Source organism: Bos javanicus, chromosome 15 (genome assembly GCF_032452875.1).
Source record: "Bos javanicus breed banteng chromosome 15, ARS-OSU_banteng_1.0, whole genome shotgun sequence".
Classification (NCBI taxonomy): Eukaryota; Metazoa; Chordata; class Mammalia; order Artiodactyla; family Bovidae; genus Bos; species Bos javanicus.
Genome location: NC_083882.1, coordinates 17,028,729 through 17,049,143, shown reverse-complemented (window position 1 = coordinate 17,049,143; position 20,415 = coordinate 17,028,729). Strand labels below are relative to the sequence as shown.

The following is a 20,415-nucleotide window of genomic DNA, read 5'->3' as shown; positions in this document are numbered from 1 at the left end:
GGAGAAATATCAAGAACCTCAGATATGTAGATGATACCATGATAATGGCAGAAATTGAAGAGGAACTAACGAGCTTCTTGATGAGGGTGAAATAGAAGACTGAAAAAACTGGCTTAAAACTCAACGTTCAAAAAGCTAAGATCATGGCATCTGTTCCCATCATGTCATGGAAAATGGGAAAAGTAGAAACAGTGACAGACTATTTTCTTGGGCTCCAAAATCACCATGGACGGTGACTGCAGCCATGAAATTAAAAGATACTTGTTCCTTGGAAGGAAAGCTACGACAAACCTAAACAGTGTACTAAAAGCAGAGACATCACTCTGCCAACAAATGTCTATATGGTCAAAGTGTTGGTTTTCCTGTAGTCATGTATGGATGTGAGAGTTTGATCATAAAGAAGGCTGTGCACCAAGGATTTGATGCTTTCGATTGTGTGCTGCAGAAGGCTCTTGAGAGTCCCTTGGACTCCATGGAGATCAAAGCAGTAATCCTAAATGAAATCCATACTGAATATTCTTTGGAAGGACTGATGCTGAGAGTGAAGCTCCAGTACTTTGGCTACCAGATGGGAATAGCTGACTCTTTGGTAAACACCCTGATGCTGGGAATGTGTTGAAGCCAAAGAAGAAGGGAGCAGCAGAGAATGAGATGGTTAAATAGCATCACTAACTCAGTGGATATGAATTTGAGCAAACTCTGGGCATATTGAAGGACACGGAAGCCTGGCATGCTGCAGTCCACGGGGTCACAAAGAATTAGACATGGCTTAGAGACTCAACAACAGCAGCAACAAAAAATTTAATTTTATTTACATTAATCTTAAATGTTTCCTTTACCTAAAATTATAGTAGATTATTGTTTATCAAATGATGTTTTCACTATAATCCTTGAGGCTATATTTAGAGATGTCTTAAATGTACTAAAAAGAAAAGTGAAGTGACCTGTTACCCTATCTTCAATCTCAGGAATTCCTGCTCATATTGACACACATTCTGCTTTTGAGGATGAGATCATTTCTCTCAGTTTGGGATCAGAGGTAAATTTTCAAACACTTTTATTAGCTATCAGCAAATGTCTTACTTTATGCAATGCCCTTTTCATAGGATTTCTCACATTTCTCATTTCAGATGAATTAAGAGTTAAAAATGAAGTGTAAAGACACCATTAGTATTTAATTTCTTATAGAATGTGAAATTATCACAGTCTCTTCTTTTAGGTGTCCAGAGTTTTAGGTATCAGCTCACTAGATGGCAGGAAAGCCCTGTAATGGTACTTCTGTTAAGTAAAACCGAAATGGCCATTTTACAGTGATTTACTGTAGCAACATTGCCATCTAGTGGCTAAAGATAGTAACTGCAGTCTATAGATAAAACTAAAATGTGTCTGGAATTTTGATAAACTTGTTCACATATATTTAATGATTCAGTCCCGTCAAAAACTTTGAACAGTAATGGGTAATGTTGTTTTCTTTACAAATAAAGAAGAGGTTCATGTTTATTCACTGATATATTTTTTAGTATAGTTGTACTTTATTTGATCTGCTATTTGAAAGTTGCTCAGTCATGTTCTACTCTTTGCGACCCCAGGGACTATACATATTCAGTCCATGGAATTCTCCAGGGCAGAATACTGGAGTAGGCAGCTTTGGCATTCTCCAGAGGATCTTTCCAACCCAGGAATTGAACCCAGGACTTCTGCATTGCAGGTGGATTCTTTACCAGCTGAGCCACAAGAGAAGCCCTTAAACTGCTATAGAAGCTATCAAAAGCATGACTTAAAGCAATCCATGCAAACTGAAGCTCTGAGGCCTTCCCTCATAGCTCAGTTGGTAAAGAATCCGCCTGCAATGCAGGAGACCCCGATTCAATTCCTGGGTCAGGAAGATCTGCTAGAGAAGGGATAGACTATCCACTCCAGTATTCTCGAGTTTCCCTTGTGGCTCAGCTGGTAAAGAATCCGCCCACAATGTGGGAGACCTGGGTTCGATCCCTGGGTTGGGAAGATCCCCTGGAGAAGGGAAAGGCTACCCACTCCAGTATTCTGGCCTGGAGAATTCCAGGGACTATATAGTTCATGGGGTCGTAAAGAGTTGGACATGACTGAGCAATTTTCACTTTACTTCATGCAAACTGAAGATAGAGTTTTAGATAGAAATCAAAATTTCAAATCTAGAAGAGTCTTTTAAGTATGAGGTTGTTTCAAAATCTTATCTTGTTCCTGGATGTAAATACTGTTTTCTAGTATTTTTTGCATATGCTTAGTTCAGTTCAGATGAGTCGCTCAGTTGTGTCCGACTCTTTGCAACCCCATAGACTGCAGAAGGCCAGGCTTTCCTGTCCATCACCAACTCCCAGAGTTTACTCAAGCTCATGTCCATTGAGTCAGTGATGCCATCCAACCACCTAATCCTCTGTCATCCCCTTCTCCCGCCCTCAAGCTTTCCCAGCATCAGGGTCTTTTCAAATGAGTCAGTTCTTTGCATCATGTGGCCAAAGTATTGGAGTTTCAGCTTCAGCATCAGTCCTTCGAGTGAATATTCAGGACTGATTTCCTTTAGCATGGACTGGTTGGATCTCCTTGCAGTCCAAGGGACTCTCAAGAGTCTTCTCCAATACCACAATTCAAAAGCATCAGTTCTTCAGTGCTCAGCTTTCTTTATAGTCCAGCTCTCACATTCATACATGACTACTGGAAAAACCATAGCTTTGACTAGACAGACCTTTGTTGGGAAAGTAATGTCTGCTTTTTAATATGCTGTCTAGTTTGGTCATAACTTTTCTTCTAAGGAGCAAGTGTCTTGTAATTTCATGGCTGCAGTCACTATCTGTATTGATTTTGGAGCCCAAGAAAATAAAGTCTGTCACTGTTTTCACAGTTTCCCCATCTATTTTCCATGAATTAATGGACCCAGGTACCATAATCTTAGTTTTCTGGGTGTTGAGTTTTAAGCCAACGTTTCATTCTCTTCTTTCAGTTTCATCAAGAGGCTCTTTAATTCTTCACTTTCTGCCATAAGGGTGGTGTCATATGCATATGGGAGGTTATTGATACTTCTCCCAGCAATCTCGATTCCGGCTTGTGCTTCACCCAGCCGAGAGTTTCTCATGATGTACTCTGTATATAAGTTAAATAGGCAGGGTGACAATATACAGCCTTGACGTACTCCTTTTCCTATTTGGAACCAGTCTGTTACTCCATTTGCTTGGCAACCCACTCCAGTACTCTTGCCTGGAAAATCCCATGGGTGGAGGAGCCTGGTAGGCTGCAATCCTTGGGGTCACGAAGAGTCGGACATGACTGAGCGACTTCACTTTCACTTTTCACTTTCATGCATTGGAGAAGGAAATGGCAACCCACTCCAGTGTTCTTGTCTGGAGAATCCCAGGGACAGGGGAACCTGGTGGGCTGCCGTCTATGGGGTCACACAGGGTCAGACACGACTGAAGCGACTTAGCAGCATCGCTAAATTTTGCTTTGGCTTTTGAACTTTTGCTAAGCTTGTGTGATCATGTTGATACTGTGTCTATAGAGCTAGTGTATACATTTGATAAGGCAAAACCATCTTATCCTCTCCACGTGTGGATTCTTATTAAGTGCTTTAAAAAGTAATGAGGACAGGAAGGGAAAAGAGCTCTTCTCTGTTTTGTTTATTTTCATTTTACCTCTTATCCTGGCTTGTAGCTTTAGGGGAACAGTAAAGAATATCTTTGTTTTTTCCTCCTAACTGTGTAACCAGTGTAGAAATGAAATAAAAGATAAATGAATATCAGAATGTCAGCAGCTGAGAAAACATGAAAGATAATGGCTTTGGATCTGTTGCCAACTGGATTTATTAATACTTCAACTCTGAATTAGAGTTAGATTTGAAAAGTAGAAGAAAGGGCTCATTGAAGCAGGTTTGGCTCTAGGCCAACCAATGAGCTGAGGTGTGCCTTCTCTGTGGAGAGTTGGAAGTAAAGAAATGGAGAAAAACAGGTCTTCCTATTACTTTCACTCTTATAGAAATTCTCTCCATTCCTACAGACATATAAAAAATGGGGCCTAAATATTCCTCCAATACCCTAAAAGGTGATTATATAGTTTTTAACTATAAGTTATAAAGAAGGGGAAAACTTGCCTCTAGTTGCAGTGAAAATCTACTGTAATCATTATCTCCATTTGGTGTCTCTGGAGTTACACACTTTTTCCTCTAGTGAAAAAAAAAAAAAAAAGAAGTATAATTGCCTTACAGTATTAGTTTCAGTTATACAAGCCAGATTCAGACTTAAATTGAAGAAAGTGGGGAAAACCACTACACCATTCAGGTATGACCGAAATCAAATCCCTTATCACTATACAGTGGAAGTGAGAAATAGATTTAAGGGACTAGATCTGATAGACAGAGTGCCTGATAAACTATGGACAGAGGAGGTTCATGACATTGTACAGGAGACAGGGAGCAAGACCATCCCCAAGAAAAAGAAATGCAAAAAAGCAAAATGGCTGTCTGAGGAGGCCTTACAAGTAGCTGTGAAAAGAAGAGAAGCAAAAAGCAAAGGAGAAAAGGAAAGACATACCCATTTGAATGCAGAGTTCCAAAGAATAGCAAGGAGAGATAAGAAAGCCTTCCTTAGTGATCAATGCAAAGAAATAGAGGAAAACAATAGAATGGGAAAGACTAGAGATCTCTTCAAGAAAATTAGAGATACCAAGGGAACATTTCAGGCAAAGATGGGCTGGATAAAGGACAGAAATGGTATGGACCTAACAGAAGCAGAAGTTATTAAGAAGAGATGACAGGAATACACAGAAGAACTGTACAAAAAAGATCTTCATGACCCAGATAATCTCAAAGGTGTGATCACTCCCACTCACCTAGAGCTGGATATCATGGAATGTGAAGTCAGGTTGGCCTTAGGAAGCATCACTACAAACAAAGCTAGTGGAGGTGATGGAATTCCAGTTGAGTTATTTCAAATTCTAAAAGATGATGCTGTGAAAGTGCTGCACTCAATATGCCAGCAAATTTGGAAAACTCAGCAGTGGCCACAGGACTGGAAAAGGTCAGTTTTTATTCCAATCCCAAAGAAAGACAATGCCGAAGAATGCTCAAACTACCGCACAGTTGCACTCATCTCACACGCTAGTAAAGTAATGCTCAAAATTCTCCAAGCCAGGCTTCAGCAGTATGTGAACCGTGAACTTCTAGATGTTCAAGCTTGTTTTAGAAAAGGCAGAGGAACCAGAGATCAAATTGCCAGCATCCGCTGGATCATTGAAAAAGCAAGAGCATTCCAGAAAAACATCTATTTCTGCTTGATTGACTATGCCAAAGCCTTTGACTGTGTGGATCACAATAAACTGTGGAAAATTCTGAAAGAGATGGGAATACCAGACCACCTGACCTGCCTCTTGAGAAACCTGTATACAGGTCAGGAAGCAACAGTTAGAACTGGACATGGAACAACAGACTGGTTCCAAATAGGAAAAGGAGTACGTCAAGGCTGTATATTGTTACCCTGTTTATTTAACTTATATGCAGAGTACATTATGAGAAATGCTGGGCTGGAGGAAGCAGAAGCAGGAATCAAGATTGCCGGGAGAAATATAAATAACCTCAGATACGCAGACAATACCACTCTTATGACAGAAAGTGAAGAAGAACTAAAAAGCCTCTTGATGAATGTGAAAGAGGAGAGTGAAAAAGCTGGCTTAAAACTCAACATTCAAAAAACAAAGATCATGGCATCAGTCCATCACTTCATGGTAAATAGATGGGGAAAAAATGGAAGCAGTAGTAGATTTTATTTTCTTAGACTCCAAAATCACTGTGGACAGTTACTGCAGCCATGAAATTAAAAGATGCTTGCCCTTGGAAGAAAAGCTTTGACAAACCTAGACAGCATATTAAAAAGCAGAGAAATCACTTTGCTGACAAAGGTCCATATAGTCAAAGCTGTGATTTTTTTCAGTAGTCATGTATGGATATGAGAGTTGTGCCGTAAATAATGCTAAGTGCTGAAGGATTGATGCTTTTGAATCTGTGGTGCTGGAGAAAGCTCTTGAGAGTTCCTTGGACAGCATGGAAATCAAATCAGTTAATTTTAAAGGAAATTAACCCTGAATATTCATTGGAAGGACTGATGTTGAAGCTGAAGCTCCATACTTTGGCCACCTGAAATGAAGAGCCAAGTCACTGGAAAAGACCATGATGCTAGGAAAGATTGAGGGCAGGAGAAGAGGGTGACAGAGGATAAGATGGTTGGATGGCATCACTGACTCAGTGGGCATGAGTTTGAGCAGACTCTGGAGATAGTGAAGGACAAGGAAGCCTGGTGTGCTGCAGTCCATGGGGTCACAAAGAGTGCTTAGTCACTTAGACTGAATAACAACAACAGTTCCCCCACTATTATTATTTTACTGTTGATTTCCTGTTTTGTGGTTGTTAGCATCTGCCTTATGTATTGAGGTGCTCCTATGTTGGGTGCAGAAACATTTATAATTGTTATATCTTCTTGGATTGATCCCTTGATCATTATGTAATATGGTTCTTTGTCTCTTGTAATATTCTTTATTTTAAAGTCTATTTTATCTGATATGAGTATTGCTACTCCAGCTTTCTTTTAATTTCCATTTGCATGGAATATCTGTTTCCGTCCCCTTCTTTCAGTCAATATGTGCCCCTAGGTCTGAAGTGGGTCACTTGTAGACAGCATATATAGGGTTTTGTTTGTATATCCATTTAGTTAGTTGTGTCTTTTGGTTGGAGCATTTAATCCATTTACATTCAAATTACTTATCAATATGTATGTTCCCCTTACCATTTTTTTAATTGTTTGGTGGATCTTTTTCTTCTCTTGTGTTTTCTGCCTAGAGAAGTTCCTTTAGCATTTGTTGTAAAGCTGGTTTGGTGGTGCTGATTTCTCTTCTCTTTTGCTTTTCTGTGAAACTCTTGATTTCTCTGTTGAATCTAAATGAGATCCTCGCTGGGTAGAGTAATCTTGCTTTTAGGTTTTCCCCTTTCATCATTTTAAGTATATCCTGTCACTCCCTTCTGGTCTGTAGCTCCCAGGTAGGAGGCAAGGAAGGGAAACTGGTTTCTTGTGGTCTTTGATTTTAACTTTTCTTAAAGGTTGGAAACTAAGCAGTCATGTGTAATATAGGTATGTGTGTGTGTATGTGTGTGTGTGTGTGTGTGTTAGTCATTCGTTCATGTCCAACTTTTTGTGACCTCGTGAACTATTGTCTACCAGGCTCCTTTGTCCATGGAATTCTCCAGGCAAGAATACTGGAGTGGGTTGCCATTCCCTTCTCTAGGGGATCTTCCCAACCCAGAACTTGAACCTGGGTCTCCTGAATTGCAGGCAGATTTTTTACCATCTGAGCAACCAGGGAATCCCATGTAGTATAGGTAGGAGATTTAAATTCCTCTGCTTTGGAAAAATATGGTATACCAGAAGGCTTCTCTTCTAGGTACTTTTCAGCTTAGGAAAGTATACTTTTGGGAGTATCATCTTTTGTAGAGTGACAAACAGCTGTATTTATTTTACTAAAAATATACTGAGTTCCTCTTCACCCCAACAGTGGACTAATTATCTTATGATATGGTGGGATTCTGTATTTATAAATCCAGGGAACATGTTAACAGATATTTTTGTTATTGCTGTATTTTTTTGTAAGTAATTTGTTTCAGTCTTGTATCTCTGCAGTTGTGTTTGTCTCTTCTTTTCTTTTTCTCCTTTTCTACTTGTCAGGATAAAACAGTAATCTGAGTTCTTGTTCACGGAGCCGAAGAATGAACTTTATAAACACGCAAATAGTCACACAGGCAGGGTTTTATTTTGAAGGAGAGAGAGAAATATAAAGCTCACAGCATAGACACTGAGAGGGGGTGAAGTGCCCCAAAAGGGCATCAATTATAGCGGTTTATATCTTTACCAGTATTGATCTGTTCATTTTTGGTTGGCTCACATCCCTGATGTATATAATTTCTGACCAATTAGTTTAAAAGTCCCTATGTCTTCCAGTTTTGTTATTTTTATGACTTTAAAAAAAATTCCTCTGTCCTTGAGTTTTCTTAGACATTGGGTCACCATCCTGTGACTCTTTCTCATGATCCCACGCCATCATTTAAGGACCGGATAAGGACCAGAAGTATGGGCTAAGAGTTAATGGTCCATCTAGTGTTTTCCTATCTGATAAGTTGGTCAACAGTTACTGACTGTTCTGTCTTGAGTCTGGATATTTTGTGACCCTCCATGCCAGGGAGACTTTCCTCTGAATGCCTGGAATCTGGAACAACAAGTATAGCTTTAAGTCAGTGGAGCAAAATGTTTATATGGGAGAAGGAGTTGAAGTTAAAAAAATGAACTGAGGTCCTGGCCCTACAGTGACTACCTAACAATTTCTACCTCACAAATGTGGCAGACATGGCCATGATGAGGTATGTGGAATCCTTTGTGTGCTGTTTAAAATAAAAAGCAAACTTACTTACAAGTTGTTACTGAACCAAATTTGTATCTGCTTGCCTGAAAAGAGTAAAGCCAATCTGCTGACACTGTATTGTGGGGAGGAAGAGTGCAGCATTTTTTGTAAAGGCATCAATACAAGAAGAATGGGTGGCTTATGCTCTAAAACCCTGAAGTCTTCAAACAGTCTCAGAAAAGCTTTTTAAAAGGCCAGGTGAGGGAGGGGAGTGTCCCAGGGTGTGTGATCAGCTCTTGCACAGTTCTCTGATTGATTGATGATAATCAGTCTTTAGGCACCAGAAGTTTGGGAGCTACATGTTCATATTGATCAAGTAGTTAATTTCTTCCTTTGGTGGTGGTTTTAGCATCTAAAAACTCAGGAAATATGTGTCAGATACTACTACCTAGGTACTACTGAGAGGAGCTAAAACAGAGGCTATGGGGAGAGGTCTGTCCCAGGAAAGCCCAATAGGGTCCTGCCCAGTTGCAGTTTGAATCCCATGGAAAAGTTAGTGCAACTACAGAAGATTTATATTTGGCAGGCTTCTTTGTAGTCTGCTAAATTCTCAGGCATGAAATATTTTCTCCAGCTAAATATATCCTCTCAACTTTCTTCATTCTCTATGAATCACACGTCATTCTTCATGTCTTATTGTCTCTTGTTGATATATCCTTAAGAGTTTCAAAAGGTTAAAGGTCTCAGCCTATTTTTAACCAATAAGGATCAGGATTAAATTTGTCTTCTTTCTCAGAAGTGCTCCCAGAGTGTTATATGTTTTCATTTTCCTGTTTAGCCAGCATGGAGGAGATCAGTGTCATGGACTTTTCGGTTATGCATCTGTCAACTTAAAAAATATTCAAAACCTATAAGTTGAGAGTTACGTTTTATTCTGTGGGAATTTTTAGGACTTCAAGTCTGGGAGACAGCATCTCAAGTAACCCTGAGAGAACTGGTCTGAGGAGGTAAAAGGGGGAGCGAAGTTTTGTAGCCAAAGGCAGTAGTCTGAACATCAAAAGATTATTAATAAAAAGAAAACCAGATATCCCAAGTTAAGGAATTTAATGCTTTTCTGTGTATGGGGAGATGCACGTGTCTGGGCTCACTGAAATCATTCCTATAATATGCATCTTGCTGTCCTGGGGTCAGTGTCCTGAGCTTTTTCACATCCTGAACTTCCATGGGGCTCATTGTAGGGAGTGGTTGCAGTCTGATAGCTGCTAGATCACAGGTTTCTTCTTCTTCCTGAGTGCCCCCAGAGCTTACCAGCCCACATTATTATTGTTCAGTTACTAAGAGATGTCTGACTTTTAGTGACCCATGGACTGCAGCACACCAGGCTTCTCTGTCCTCCAGTATTTCCCAGTGTTTGGTCAGATTCATGTCCATTGACTTGGTGATGCTTTCTAACCACCTCATCCTTTGTCACTCCCTTCTTTTGTCTTCAGTCTTTCCAGCATCAGGGTCTTTTCCAATGAGTCACTGCAATTGCTGATGACTGTGACATCCTTGTTTACTGATTCAGCAGGAAATATTTCATTTCTCACATCTTATCTTTACTTCAGTAAATACTTGATAACTATGCAGTTTCCTTTCTGTTGTATTTGGTTGTGTTAAAGGTTTTATGAGAGCAGCATGTTTAGGGTTTTTTGTTTGCTTTGAACTAAATATTATCTTTAATCTTGCCCCATTGTTGCAGGAGAAGGGGGTGTGAGAAAACAGTCATGTCCCAGGTCTTGGGTGAGTTCCTGGGATGGCTGCCAAGTGAGGATTCTTGGCTTCATGTGGAAAAGAATTCTAGAGTGAGCCATAGTAAAGTAAAAGATCTTGTAGAGAGATAAACATTCCATAGACAGAATGTGGACACTCTCAGAAGGCGAGAATAAGATTTCAGGCTGTGGTGTATTTAGTTTATGGGCTGGGTAATTACATATGCTAAGAAGTAGGAGGACTATTGTAACCATTTGAGAGAAGGGGCAGAAGTTTCCAGGAGCTGGGCCACAGCCCACTTTTTGTCTTTTTATGGTCAACCTGGAACCTGTCATGGTGTCTGAGAATGTGTCATTTAGCATGCTAATGCACTGCAATAAAAGTATAATAAGGCTCAAGTGCTTTTGGAATTCGAATCTTCAGCCATCTTGGGCCACATTGGTTATAACCAGTTTTGTTGTATTCTCAATGGCTGTGTCATTGTTATAGTGATTGTATCCTGTTGCCTTTCTTCCTGTCTTATCATGAGCTTGCTGCGAACTTGATCTTTATTGACTCAGAAAATAAAATATGTAAAACCGAAAAGAATAACTGGAAAAATTTCCAGTGGAGCAAAGCTGTCACAGGGCAGAATGATTCAGCAGTTGCTGGCAAGGATTGTTGATTGTGAATCCTTAATAAATATTTGAAAAAGTCTTTTTTTTTTCTTTCTTGGTCTTTAACAAGCAGTGTTTTCAGGAAAACATTATAGATTTTATAATATTCCCTCCCTGTTGTTTGACCTGAGACCATGACAGGGAGGGAACACAGTCCTGCCCATCAACAGAAAATTGGCTTAAAGATTTACTGAGCATGGCCCTGCCCATCAGAACAAGTCCCAGTTTCCCCCACAGTCAGTCTCTCTGATCAGGAACTTTCATAAGCCTCTTATCCTTATCCATCAGGTGGCTGACAGAATGAAAACCAGAATCACAGAAAACTAACCAAACTGATCACATAGACCACAGCCTTGTCTAACTCAGTGCAACTATGAGCAATGCCATGTAGGGCCATCCAAGACGGACAGTTCATGGTAGAGAGTTTTGACAAAACATGGTCCACTGAAGAAGGCAATGGCAAACCACTTCAGTATTCTTGACTTGAGAACCCCATGAACAGTGTGAGAAAGCAAAAAGACAGGACACTGAAAGATTAGCTCCCCAGGTTGGTAGGTGCCCAATATGCTACTGGAGAAGAGTGGAGAAATAACTCCAGAAAGAACGAAGAGATGGAGCCAAAGCAAAAACAACATCCAGTTGTGGATGTGACTGGTGAAGGAAGTAAAGTCTGATGATGTAGAAAATAATATTGCACAGGAACCTGGAGTGTTAGGTCCATGAATCAAGGTAAATTACAAGTGGTCAGACAGGAGTTGGCAAGAGTGAACATCGACTTTAGAAATCAGTGAACTCAAATGGACTGGAATGGACGAATTTAACTCAGATGACCATTATATCTACTACTGTGGGCAAGAATCCCTTAGAAGAAATGGAATAGCCTCATAATCAACAAAAGAGTCTGAAATGCAGTACTTGGGTGCAATCTCAAAAATGACAGAATGATCTCTGTTTGTTTCCAAGGCAAACCATTCAATATCACAGTAATCCAAGTCCATGCCCCAACCAGTAGTGCTGAAGAAGCTGAAGTTGAATGGTTCTGTGAAGACCTACAATACCTTCTAGAACTAACACCCCAAAAAGATGTCCTTTTCATTGTAGGGGACTGGAATGCAAAAGGAGGAAGTCAATAGATATATGAAGTAACAGGCAAGTTTGGCCTTGGAGTACAAAATGAAGCAGGGCAAAGGCTAACAGAGTTTTGACAAGAGAATACACTGGTCATAGCAAATACCCTCTTCCAACAACACAAAAGGCGACTCTACACATGGACATCACCAGGTGGTCAATACCGAAATCTGACTGATTATATTCTTTGCAGCCAAAGATGGAGAAGCTCTATAGAGTCAGCAAAAACAAGAATGGGAGCTGACTGTGACTCAGATCATGAACTCCTTATTGCATAGTTCAGACTTGAAGAAAGTATGGAAAACCACTACATCATTCAGGTATGACCTAAATCAAATCCCTTATAATTATACAGTGGAAGTGACAACTAGATTAAAGGGATTAGACCTGATAGAGTGCTTGAAGAACTATGGATGGAGGTTCGTGACATTGTACAGGAGGCAGTGATCAAGACCATCCCCAAGAAAAAGAAATGCAAAAAGGCAAAATGGTTGCCTGAGGAGGCCTTACAAATAGCTGAGAAAAGAAGAGAAGCAAAAGGCAAAGGAGAAAAGGAAAGATATACCCATTTGAATGCAGAGTTCCAAAGAATAGCAAGGAGAGACAAGAAAGCCTTCCTCAGTGATCAATGCAAAGAAATAGAGGAAAACAATAGAATGGAAGGGACTAGAGATCTCTTCAAGAAAATTAGAGATACCAAGGGAACATTTCAGGCAAAGATGGGCTCAATAAAGGACAAAAATGGTATGGATCTAACAGAAGCAGAAGATATTAAGAGAGGAGGTGGCAAGAATACACAGAAAACTATACAAAAAAGATCTTCATGACCCAGACAACCAGGATGATATGATCATTCACCTAGAGCTAGACATCCTAGAATGCAAAGTCAAGTGGGCCTTAGGAAGCATCACTACAAACAAAGCTAGTGGAGGTGATGGAATTCCCATTGAGCTATTTCAAATCCTAAAAGACGATGCCGTGAAAGTGATGCACTCAATATGTCAGCAAATTTGGAAAACTCAGCAGTGGCCACATGACTGGAAAAGATCAGTTTTCATTCCAATCCCAAAGAAAGACAATGCCAAAGAATGTTCAAACTACTGTACAATTGGACTCATCTCACACGCTAGCAAAGTAATGCTCAAAATTTTTCAAGCCAGGCTTCAACAGTATGTGAACCGTGAACTCCCATATGTTCAACCTCAATTTAGAAAAGGCAGAGGAACCAGAGATGAAGTTGCCAACTTCTGTTGAATCATCACAAAAGCAAGAGAGTTCCAGAAAAAGTCTACTTCTTCTTTATTGACTACACCCAAGCCTTTGACTGTGTGGTTCACAACAAACTGTGGAAAATTCTTCAAGAGATGGGAATACTAGACCACCTTACCTGCCTCCTGAGAAATCTGTATGCAGGTCAAGAAGCAACAATTAGAACTGGAAATGGAACAACAGACTGGTTCCAAATTGGGAAAGGAGCATGTCAATGCTGTATATTGTCACCTTCCTTACTATTTAACTTCTATGCAGAGTACATCATGGGAAATGCCTGGCTGGATGTAGCACAAGCTGGAATCAAGATTGCTAGGAGAAATATCAATAACCTCATACGCAGATAACACAACCCTTATGGCAGAAAGTGAAGAAGAACTAAAGAGTCTCTTGATGAAAGTGAAAGAGGAGAGTGAAAAACTCGACTTAAAGCTCAGCATTCAGAAAACTAAGATCATGACATCCAGTCCCATCCCTTCATGGCAGATAGATGGGGAAACAATGGAAACAGCGACAGACTTTATTTTGGGGGGCTCCAAAATCACTGCAGATGGTGACTGCAGCCATCAAATTAAAAGATACTTGTTCCTTGGAAGAAAAACTATGACAAACGTAGACAGCATATTAAAAAGCAGAGACATTACTTTGCTGACAAAGGTCCATCTAGTCAAAGCTATCTTTTCTCCTGTTATCATGTATGGATGTGAGAGTTGGACTATAAAGAAAGCGGAGTGCTGAAGAATTGATGCTTTTGAACTCTCATGTTGGAGAAGACTCTTTGAGAGTCCCCTGGACTGCAAAGAGATCAAACCAGTAAGTTCTAAGGCAAATCAGTCCTGAATATTCATTGGAAAGGTGATGCTGAAGCTGAAACTCCAATACTTTGGCTACCTGATGCGAAAAACTGACTCTTTTGCAAAGACCCTGATGCTGGGAAAGATTGAGGGCAGGAGGAGAAGGGGTCAACAGAGGATGAGATGGCTGGATGGCGTCACTGACTCAATGGACATGGGTTTGAGCCAGCTCTGGGAGTTGGTGATGGACAGGGAAGCCTGGGGTTCTTCACTCCTTGGCTTTGCAGAGTCAGATGTGACTGAGCAACTGAACTGAAGTGATAAAACTGTAGAGTCTGAGTCTAGTATCTGATGATATTTTCCCATCAAGTGTTTTCACCCAGATTGATTTCATTCCTTTGAGTCATAGCTGATCATGTTTGTGTGTGCTCAGTGCTCAGTTGTGTCTGACTCTTTGCAACCATTTGGACTGTAGCCCTCCAGGCTCCTCTCTAGGGGTTTTTCCAGGCAAGAATCCTGGAGTGGGTTTCCATTTCCTCCTCCAGGGATCCTCCCAACCCAGGGATTTGACCCAGGGATGGAACCCACATCTCCTGTGTCTCTTGCATTGCAGGTAGATTCTTTACCACTGAGCCAAATTAATAATAATCTATTATTGTTTCTTTTTTGTGGACCTTAGTGTTTATTCAGAAAATTGAAGCCTATATGTATGTTTGCTTAAAAATGGGCTACAGTGGTACTTTTCTCCCCTTTTCCCAACATTTAATAATGAAATTTTTTAGACAGAAAAGTTGATCATATTATACAGTAAATCTGTATAAATTCACCACCTAGATACTACGGTTAACATTTTAATATATCTGCTTTATTAAATGTCTGTCCATCTATTGATCCTCAGTCTGTCAGCCCATCTTCTGTTAGTTATACATTTCAGGGAAGTTTCAGGTTTCAGTACGTTTCATGTCCCAAACATAATTTATCTACAGTGTTTTTAAAATAGAATGCTTTTGGAGTGTGGAGAGTGCTTTATGGACTGTTTGAAATTATGTGTCATCATTTGGAATAGATAATTGGAAAACTAAATTCTATCATCATACTTTATTTTCTATACTTAGTTTGAAAGGGCATATGAGAAAGTGAAAAAGAGTTTTTTAGACCAGTATTATTGTTGTTCAGTCGCTCACTCATGTACGACTCTTTGCAACCCCATGGACTAACATGCCAGAGTTCCCTGTCCTTCACTATCTCCTGGAGTTTGCTCAGACTCATGTCCCTTGAGTCAGTGATGCCATCCAACTGTCTCATCCTCTCTCACCCGCTTCTCTTCCTGCCCTCAATCTTTCCCAGCATCAAGGTCTTTTCCAGTGAGTTGGCTCTTTGCATCAAGTGGTCAAAGTGTTGGAGCTTCAGCTTCAGCATCAGTCCTTCCAGTGAATACTCAGGACTGATTTCCTTTAGGATTGAGTGGTTTGATCTCTGTGTTGTCCAAGGGACTCTCAGGAGTCTTCTCAGTACCACAGATTTGAAAACATTGATTCTTTGGCACTCAGCCTTCATGGTCCAACTCTCACATCCATATATGACTACTGGAAAAACCATAGCTTTGACTATGTGGACCTTTGTTGGCAAAGTGATGATTCTACTTTTTAATACGCTGTCTAGGTTGGTCACAGCTTTTCTTTCAGGGAGCCAAATGTCTTTTAATTTCATGATAGTGATCACTCTCTGCAGTGATTTTGGAGCCCAAGGAAATAAATTCTGTCACTGTTTTCATTTTTTCTCTATCTGCTTGCCATGGAGTGATGGGACCAGATGCCATGATCTTCGTTTTCTGTTTTTCTTTTAGATCTTAGATTTTTGAATGTTGAGTTTTAATCCAGCTTTCTCACTCTCCTCTTTCACACTTCATCAAGAGGCTCTTTAATTTTTCTTCACTTTCTGCCATTCGGGTGGTGTCATCAGCATATCTGAAGTTATTGATATTCCTCCCGGAAATCTTGATTCCAGCTTGTGCTTCATCCAGCCCAGCATTTTGCATGATGTACTCTGCACAGAAGTTAAATAAACTGGTGACAGTATGCAGCCTTGACATACTCCTTTCCCAATTTGGAACCAGTTCGTTTTTCCATGTCCAGTTGGTTCTAACTGTTGCTTCTTGACCCACATACAAGTTTCACAGGAGGCCGGTAGGATGGTCTGGTTTTCCCAATTCTTTAAGAATTTTCCACATGTTGTTGTGGAAAGTCAAAGGCTTTAGCATAGTCAATGAAGCAGAAGTAGATGTTTTTCTGAAATTCCCTTGCTTTTTCTATGATCCGATGGTTGTTGGCAATTTGATCTCTGGTTCCTCTGCCTTTTCTAAATCCAGCTTGTACATCTGGAAGTTCTTGGTTCACATACTGTTGAAACCTAGCTTGAAGGATTTTGAGCATGATCTTGCTAGCATGTGAACTGAGTGCAACTGTGCAGAAGGGCAAGCCCTTCTTTGGAATTGGAATGAAAACTGACCTTTTCCAATCCTGTGGCCACTGCTGAGTTTTCCAAATTTGTTGGTATATGGAGCGTAGCACTTTAATAGTATCATCTTTTAGGATTTGAAATAGCTCAACTGGAATTCCATCACCTCCCCTAGCTTTGTTTCTAGTGATGCTTCCTAAGGACTGCTTGACTTCATGCTCCAGGATGTCTGGCTGTTGGTGATTGATCACACCATCATGGTTATCTGGGTCATTAAGACTTTCTTGTACAGTTCTGTGTTTTCTTGCTACCTCGTCTCAATATCTTCTGCTTCTATTAGATCCATACCATTTTTGTCCTTTATTGTGCTCATCTTTGCATGAAATGTTACTTTTATATCTCTAATTTTCTTGAAAAGATCTCCAGTCTTTCCCATCCCATTGTTTTCCCCTGTTTCTTTGCATTGATCACTTTAAAAGGCTTTCTTATTCTCTGTGTGCTATTCTTTGGACTCTGCATTCAGATGGGTGTATCTTTGCTTTTCTCTTTTGCCTTTCATTTCTCTGCTTTTTTCAGCTATTTGTAAGGCCTCCTCAAACAACCATTTTTGCTTTTTTTTAAAATTTTATTTTATTTTTAAACTTTACAATATTATATTAGTTTTGCCAAATATCAAAATGAATCCGCCACAGGTATACATGTGTTCCCCATCCTGAACCCTCCTCCCTCTCCATACCATCCCTCTGGGTCGTCCCAGTGCACCAGCCCCAAGCATCCAGTATCGTGCATCAGCCATTTTTGCTTTTTGCATTTTTTTTTCTTGGGGATGGTTTTGATCACTGCCTGCTGTACAGTGTTACGAACCTCCGTCCATAGTTTTTCAGGCACTCTGTTTACCAGATCTAATCCCTTGAGTCTATTTGTCACTTCTACTGTATAGTCATAAGGTATTTGACTTAGGTCATACCTGAATGGCCTGGTGGTTTTCCCTATTTTCTTCAATTTAAGTTTGAATTTTGCAATAAGGATCAATATAATTCTGTATAATTTATGAAGAATTTTCATGTGTATCATCTGTTTTACCCAATATTATTATTATTAATAGGTATTAGTTACTAAATGCTTGCTTTGGTGCCTGGTGCTGTCCTAAATTTACCTCTGATGAAGGTATTATGCTAAATAATGTTCATCCCGCTGATACTAACTTGGCATATTTATTTTTCACATGGATTGATTTGTTCACTTAAATTTTTTTTAGCCCTTTGATGTGCCTTTTAAAAATTTACATTTAGAGATTTCCCTTGTGGTCCCATGGCTAAGATGGTACTCCAAATTCAAGAGCCCCAGGTTCAATTCCTGGTCAGGAAACTAGATCCCATGTACTGCAACTAAGACCCAGTGCAGCCAAATAAATAAATAAGAGAATATTTAAGTCTAAAATGTTGTGTCACTTTAAAGGAAAAATGAATTACATGAAAATCTGCATGTAATAGTTACTTCTCCTTAAATTGTTAATTGTTAATATTCTAAAATGGGCTTCCCACATGGCACTAGTGATAAAGAACCCACCTGCCAGTGCAGGAGATATAAGAGATGCACGTTCAGTTCCTAAGTCAGGAAGATCCTCTGGAGGAAGGCATGGCAACCCACTGCAGTATTCTTGCCTGGAGAATCCCATGGACGAAGGAACCTGGCAGGCTACAGTCCAGAGAGTCACAAAAAGTTGGACATGACTGAAGTGACTTCGCATGCCTGCATATGAATAATATCTACTGTTTTTGTACTTACAATGTACCAGATACTATGACAATCCTATAAGAATTGAGGAAACTGGACACAGAGGTGTTAAATAAGTTGTCCTGAATCATATGGCCAGTAAGTGAAAAAGCCAAGATATGAATGTTTCAGGTTCTAAGTCCTTGAATTTGACTACTAATGTTTTTCATAGTATGAATGCTTCTCTGACCACCTGCATCATAATTTCCTTAGGTAATTGTTAGAAATGCAGATTCCTGAGCCTTACTGTAGACCTACGTTTAGTCATTCAGTTGATTCTTATGTGCACTGAAGTTTGAGAACCACTGTGCTATGCTTTCCTATAAACATTACCATGTTTTAATCTCTATTAGCTTAGAAAGATAGAATCAGTGAATTGCTCTTATCTTTGGAGTGTATGACTTTTGGGGTTGATTGATCTTCATGCTTTTGCCTTTGTTTCAAGATTGTCATGGATTTTAAGCACCCAGATGGTATGACAGTGCCAGTTATGCTGCCTTGTCGGAGTTTGCTGGTGATGACAGGAGAATCTAGATACCTTTGGACCCATGGGTATGTACTGAGATGACCCAGATGACAGGATACCTTTTGCCTTGTGGGAGTCTCATTCTTTTCTGAGCCACTGGAACCATGCCTCAGGCTTGCACATTGAGGCTTGCACATGTCCTGGCTTCCCCAGGGACATCTATGGCTTTTTAAAAAACTCTTTATTTTGAAAAAATATCAAATTTAAAGAAAAATTGTAAGCATAATATGGTGAATTCCCTTCACCTTTCACATAGGTTTACCAATTATGAATATTATGCTGTCTGTTTTCATTGCTGCCAAAATCTTGTCTCTATGTCCACTGCTGCCGCACAGAAATATGAAGAAAGAGTTTGGAAGAAATAGAAATCTGGCTTTAATCCTCAGCTTTTGAAGCTAAGGAGGGAGGATTGCTTGAGTCCCAGGAGTTCTGGGTAGTACACTATGCTGATCAGGTGTCTGCACTGTTTGTCATCACTTTTTTCTCTAATGTGTTATTGTTATTATTATTTTTGCTCAATCTTTGAGAGGAAGTTGCAGCTATGATGACCTTTTATCTTTACATGGTTCATTGCATATTTTTAAGGAGCAGGAACATTGTCTGTATTAGGGGTTGGCAAACTATGGCTCTTGAGCTAACTTCAGCCCTTATTTTTACATAGCTCTTGATCTACAAGTGGTTTTACATTTTTAAAGTGTTGTAAAGAACAAAAACAAAAAAGTATATGTGATAGAGACTATAGATCACCTTCTATGCCTGAAATACATACTATCTGGTCTTGTTACAGAAAAAGTTTTCCAGCCCCTTATTCTACGAAACTGCAGTGTATGCCTCAAATTCAGGAAATTCAACATTGATCAAATGCTCTTATCAGGCTCATACAATCCATTTTGAAAATTTGCTAGTTGCAGTTTATACTACTGTCAAAGAAAACCAGACCTTGACAGTAGTTAGAGCAACAAAAACAGATTTTACTCAGGAACTGTTGGAATAAAGGAAGAGAGTATAGGGGTGGACTCAATTTCAAATGTAATAAGGAAAAATGGAGATTTATAGGCAGGGAGCCCGGGGTTGAGGGTAGGGCAGTGTGTATGGATAGAAAATTACTAACAAGAAACATCAGTAGGAAGGGAAAATTCTGGCTACAATAGGATTCTTCCGGAAGGCAGGCCACAGTGATCAGACATCACCTGGGGGAAAGATAGGTGTAAGGAATTTGGTCAGTTACCAAGGATGATCAGATAATGGAGGATAGTGGATTGTGGCTAAACTGACTTAACAGGATTCTTGCTAAAATGGGGTTCTAGACATGCCTAGGAGAAGGCAATGCACCCCACTCCAGTACTCTTGCCTGGAAAATCCCATGGACGGAGGAGCCTGGTGGGCTGCAGTCCATAGGGTCGCTAAGAGTCGGACACGACTGAAGTGACTTAGCAGAAGCAGCAGCAGCAGACATGCCTAAGGACAGGGCCTATTTGGGCTCAGAGTCACTTTAGTTCAGTAGCTCAGTCATGTCCAGCTCTTTGCAACCCCATGGACTGCAGCACGTCAGGTTTCCCTGTCCATCACCAACTCCCAGAGCTTGCTCAAACTCATGTGCATTGAGTCAGTGATGCCATCCAACCATCTTGTCCTCTGTCGCCCCCTTCTG

The 20,415-nt window shown here is 40.0% G+C and overlaps 1 protein-coding gene across 3 annotated transcripts in view; it reads left to right on the top strand.

The window, feature by feature from the left end:
* The window catches only part of ALKBH8 (alkB homolog 8, tRNA methyltransferase), a 124,315-nt gene that overhangs the window by 41,742 nt on the left and 62,158 nt on the right, over nucleotides 1-20,415 (top strand). For all 3 annotated transcript variants that reach the window (XM_061440212.1, XM_061440210.1, XM_061440209.1), the window contains 2 exons: nucleotides 969-1,039; nucleotides 18,684-18,790. In XM_061440212.1, the coding sequence (XP_061296196.1) occupies nucleotides 969-1,039; nucleotides 18,684-18,790 (178 nt within the window). The remainder of the gene's footprint in view (nucleotides 1-968; nucleotides 1,040-18,683; nucleotides 18,791-20,415) is intronic.